The sequence below is a fragment of the Eurypyga helias genome, unplaced genomic scaffold (assembly GCF_000690775.1).
Source record: "Eurypyga helias isolate BGI_N326 unplaced genomic scaffold, ASM69077v1 scaffold23078, whole genome shotgun sequence".
In the NCBI taxonomy this organism is placed as follows: domain Eukaryota; kingdom Metazoa; phylum Chordata; class Aves; order Eurypygiformes; family Eurypygidae; genus Eurypyga; species Eurypyga helias.
Window position 1 is genome coordinate 1,959 of NW_010266774.1, and position 5,351 is coordinate 7,309.

Consider the following 5,351-nt stretch of genomic DNA (forward strand, 5'->3'; position numbering starts at 1 on the left):
AGCACCGGTACTACTCCTGAAGTTCAAGATGCCCCCAAGGCAACAGTCGGACTCCAGCAGAGCCAACCACCACCAGCCCCCTCCTCACCCGCAGGACTCCCAGCTAGGAACAACACGTTCTCCGGAAAAATACAGGAAAGGTCCTGAAATTTTCATGCAGATCACGTGGCAAAATGCTGGCGGGATCCAGCGTTACTCATGGAATGTTTTGGGTTGGAAGGAACCTTAAAAATCACCCAGTTCCCATCCCCCTGCCATGGGCAGGGACACCTTCCACTAGACCAGGTTGCTCCAAGCCTCATCCCGCCTGGCCTTGGACACTTCCAGGGATGGGGCATCCACAGCTTCTCTGGGCAACCTGTTCCAGTGCCTCCCCACCCTCTCCGGGAAGAATTCCTTCCTGATGTCCAATCTAAAACCTCCCTCACTTTCAAATCCAGCGCCTGGCCCCGCACAGAGGACACAAACCAGCGTGAAACCAGTGCAAGTTTCATGAAACTTTTTATTCAACAAGTATTTCATTATGATTCTGCCGAGATGATCAAATGAACAGCAAGGCATAAAAACCATGAAATAGTTAAGAGATTTTTATTCTAATAGCTTTAATTACAGTGCTTGTTTTGTCGAAATGAAAACTGAAAACAAGTATACAAAACAGTTGATTACTAATCGTGTATCGAAAGCAATAAAGGTTTCCACAACACTAAATAAACCAGTTCTGATAGTTCCTCAAGTTAAAGTTTAACAGCTCCAGCTTCTTCAGTGTTTATCAAAATACAAAAGAAAAGTAAAGAGGTCTTTTATTCTGATGGCAAATCTGAACCTTGCAGTATGAGGGATGCCAAGGGTTTTCACACATACACAGATATGGGATTGTTCCAAGATGGGATTGAATACTTCTAGAGTGGAGTGACGCTCCAAACTCTCATGCCTTGGAGGGTTTTCTCTCCTAGATGCTATACACAGGTGTTCGGTGGTGTTCATGGCAATTCCTAGTTAAGGACAGCACTTTCTGCCTACGGAGCTTAGGCCTAGTCCAGGCTGCGCTGGCTGTGGCAAGGTTTTGCCTTCTGGAGTGGTTTACACACAAGAAAAGTACAAAACACTTTTGACAAAGACGACAGGCTTAAAAATGTCGACTTCTGGAAAGTGTTCAACGGAAGCGAGAAACCTCACCTGAACCAGAAGTCAGATGTTTAGCATGAGTCTGCAAGCTCATCTAAACCAGGTCCGCCAAACCTTCCCACCAGGATGAACGGGTATGAGCACATACCACGAGCTACAGAAAGGGCCACAGATCTACCAGTTACGACCTGTTCCTGAACCGGGTGAAGCAGACTGGGTGTCCATCACTGCTCCCCCGTTTCAAAAGAATCCAAAGCCACCCCCTCAGAGCTAGGAGGGCAGAAGCTGTGTCGAACGTTTGTACGTTGAAGTGTTTTTACTTTTCCTTGACTGTTTAAAAAAAAATACAGAGTTCAGGTTAAAAACCAACCCCCAAAATGGATCTCCCAGACCTCACAACCGCACCGAGATCGTATTCAGCTCTGCACGAGGACCACTGGCAACCCTTATGTTAACCCACTTAAATCCCTTCCGACTACTACAGTGAGTTGATTCTTTACAATAAAAAAAGCTGAGTAATATTGCATAGGAGTACCAGAAACTGCCTCATTGGAAACAAAAACTATTTACATTAAATAAGAAACCTAACTGTTTTCAGGCTTTTATTTGCCACATTTACAGCATGATGCAATATATACTGTGACAAAAGAAATGAAAACAGCTTCCGGCACTCAATACCACAAAGTAGCACAGTTTGCCACATTAGAGTAAAGCGAAGGGCGAAGAGGAGGAAATAAGAGGGAGGGGTGGAAAAAGAGGGAAGAGGAAGGTTTATGGTTTCATTTCTGGTTTCGGAGCTGATTGGACAACCAGTCCAGTCCTTCATAGAGACCGTCTCCACTAGTGGCACAGGTTGCCTGGATGTACCAGTTCCTGTGACGGAGGGAATGCAGTCCAAGTTTGTCTGTGATTTCTGCTGCATTCATCGCGTTCGGCAGGTCCTGAGGGAAGGAAGAAGAGTCATTTTCTCCCCTACTCACTGAGACGAAATGCCCACCTCCCTACAACGTCTTTCATCGCCAGCGTTAAAGCCATTACAAAAAAGTTAAAGGCTCTCAGAGCTCCTCTTTCAGAGAAACTCGGTGGATTCAGGCTACTTCCCCTATACTGACAAAGCCTCAACACGAGCCAAAGTCCATATTATTTTTCTTCAGTAAACAGAAGCCAGACAGCTGATGTTTGGATCAAGTCATCAAGCCCCTCACTGTTGACCCACAGCTGCTTACAATTCAAGGTCCATTTCATTCACCTTCCACTCAAAGTGTTTTCTGTGACCACAGTTAGGATCTAAGATCAACTTTTATCATGAATTAGTACTCTGCTTAGTACTGCTTCTGTTCACAGTCCACCTTTCCTGCTCCTAACGGCTTCTTGACCCTTCTCAACTGAGCCTGTGCAAGCCATGACGCAGGAAGCTATTCCTTCAGTAGGTTTACTAGTCATACCTAAGTCCCTCAGCCTTGGGGTTTAAGCTACCAAGGCCTTTATGAGCAATGAAAGCAGAACTCCCAGCTCGCTTTCTGTCCTTAGAGTACAGCTCACTGGTCAACACAAGTCAGTCCAGTGCTTCCACCAGCCCCAGCAGTGCCCTCACACACCCCAACTGCAGAATTCAGGAAGGTTCTGGCATTCTGGCCTTCCTCTCTGTTTGCAGGAAGCTTGGGCAGGTGCTGTACTTCAGCCAAGCCAACTGTAAGAATTGCTCAAGTCAAATTTTACATTAAAAAAGTAAAAAAACCTGGTAGAATTCTTCCCTAAAACTGAGAAAGACAGGAATTTCTATTAGCCAAGGCTGTTCAGAAGGATGCTCCTTCCAGATGAGAGCAGGGTAATTTAATCTATGGGTTTGTCATCTTCAACAAAACCGAATGGGCATTTACCAAGAGCTTATCTATTACTGCACTGAAAACATGAACGCCAAGTTCAAGGCCTAGCCCTCACGTATGTCGTACGTTTACAGCATACCTGTTTGTTAGCAAACACTAGTAAAACAGCATCTCTAAGTTCATCTTCTGCCAACATTCTCATAAGCTCTTCTCTGGCCTCGTTCACTCGTTCTCTGTCATTACTGTCAACCACAAAAATCAGGCCTAGAAATAAGCAAACAGGATAAGCATACACCAGAAGTTACTGACAAATGATAAATCTGGGGGTCAAAAATAAGCTCTGAAAATAATGCAAAACAATTCAGTATATGTAAGAAAAAATGCAGTTTTGTTATGACTGTCATCTCATGTCTGGGAGTCTGTTCTTGCTGACAGGGAGTGTTGTGCTTGTGCTTCTGGAACCCGTGCACTTCATCTACTTAACCACTCGGTATTTTCCGGCGAGTAGCAACTCCCGAAATCCTGTGACAGGACTCAAATGCACGCAGTGTGTTCTAAAACTCACGCAGTGAGTTCTAAAAGCGCAGCAGTGGAAGAAGTGACAAACTCTCAGTTCACGGGGCTTGGAGCTTGTAGTAAAAACTGCTTTGAAGCAAAGGCAGCGAGCTGTGACTCTTAAAGCAAAATGCTGAACTCGCTCTGAGTCAGATGGACGAGGAAGACTGGTTTCTAGATTTCTCCCCATCCCTCTTTGAACCTGCTTAACAGAACAGCCAGAGCAGCACTCGAACACACCCTTTTACAATAATAAATAACCCCTCGCCCAAGAAACTCACAGGATTATTATAGTAAGGGCAGTGAAAAAACCCTTTTAAGATTCTGGAAACCTGTGCTTTAAACGTTCAGGCTCACCCTGTGTGTTCTGGAAATAATGGCGCCAGAGTGGTCTGATCTTATCCTGACCGCCTACATCCCAGACCGTGAAGCTGATGTTCTTGTACTCTACTGTTTCCACGTTGAAACCTAAAAGAGAAATCGCAGCAAAAATCTCAGTTAAACGTAGTTGGCCCTGGACCTACTGTATTTACCAAGTCGTAATATTCAGAGTGTCAGCACTTAAAAAGTCATCAAAATTTAAATCTACTTTAAATAAGCAGAATCTTAGACTGAAGCCCTCAAAGCGTGGGTTTTGTGCAACTCCTGCTCCCACCCCCACCCCAGTCAAAGTAATGATGAACAGCTGAAACCACTATCTGCACAGCTAAGAAATGCAGCATAAACCACGCATGTCAGAGAAAACCCCAAAAGGGGCTTTAAGGACTGCAAATTAGGTACATCTCTGATCACATAGTTCTTGTAGTCACCCTCCAAAAAACCCAGGGTCACCCCCACCTTCTCGGACTCATCTACTCGATGCCACAACAGCTTCGGAGGGCAAACCACCCTCCTATGGCCCATCAAGGGTCATTCCACAAAGGACTGAAGCGATGGAGTGGAAGAGTCACGTAGTCTCCTCCCAGGCTAGGAAGTCTGGCTGCGCCATCTCCATGCCACGGATTTAGCAAGTGTTTGTTCTGACAGTCAAGTCAGGGCACAGCACGAAGTCACTTAAAACAACAGAGTGGCAGCTGAGACAAGATACTGCAGCAAACAAGGCCCAAACCTCAAAGCAAGCAGCTACAGAAATGTAAAAGTCTTACCTATAGTAGGAATAGTAGTTACTATTTCACCAAGTTTAAGTTTGTACAAAATCGTAGTCTTTCCTGCAGCATCCAGACCAACCATTAGAATACGCATTTCTTTTTTGCCAAAAAGGCCTTTGAAGAGGTTTGCGAAAATATTTCCCATGCTTGAGAGAGGTTCTTCTCACTGGCCAGTGAAGTCTAGAGGGAAAAAGATCACAGTATCGCTCAGGAGTTGCCAATGGCACAATCAATCACCAAACAAATGTATCAGATAACATGAATTATTTAGATACTCTCAGCCACCACCGTACAATATTTTTCCCCATACTGAAGCAATACGAAGATGAGCAGATGTGCCAAAACTTACTCAATAAACCAACTTAGCTCAGGTGCTTTAAACATTTCAAGTATTCCTTCAGAGATTTTAGTATTAAATTCCGTTCTCAAACTTTTGCTTGCAAAATTCAAGGCTTGCTTTCAACGCAACTGGCCACGTCCCCCGTTGCTGTTCAGGGATAATTTATCCGCAGCCTAAAGCATCACCATAAACTACACTTTTTCTAACTGACCTGCAGCTAAAACAACTTGTAGATGTGTGCTCATCTCTTTGCTGCTTAGCGCACCGGTAGCTGGTCTTTCTTTTGCAAAGGAAACTCAAAGTCCAGCTTGGATCTGCTTCTAACTCAAACCAGTTTCCTTCCTCTCAAAACCTAGG

The 5,351-nt window shown here is 44.6% G+C and overlaps 1 protein-coding gene across 1 annotated transcript; it reads right to left on the bottom strand.

Annotated features, from left to right (window-relative positions):
* Positions 1–485: 485 nt before the first annotated feature.
* Positions 486–4,836, bottom strand: ARF1 (ADP-ribosylation factor 1). The gene is made up of 4 exons (XM_010157213.1): positions 4,652–4,836; positions 3,864–3,974; positions 3,091–3,215; positions 486–2,066 (listed from the first exon to the last, which is right to left on the bottom strand). Exons 1-4 carry the CDS (start codon positions 4,797–4,799, stop codon positions 1,905–1,907), a joined length of 546 nt encoding a protein of 181 aa, XP_010155515.1. The 5' UTR covers positions 4,800–4,836; the 3' UTR covers positions 486–1,904.
* Between the last annotated feature and the right edge of the window lie 515 nt (positions 4,837–5,351).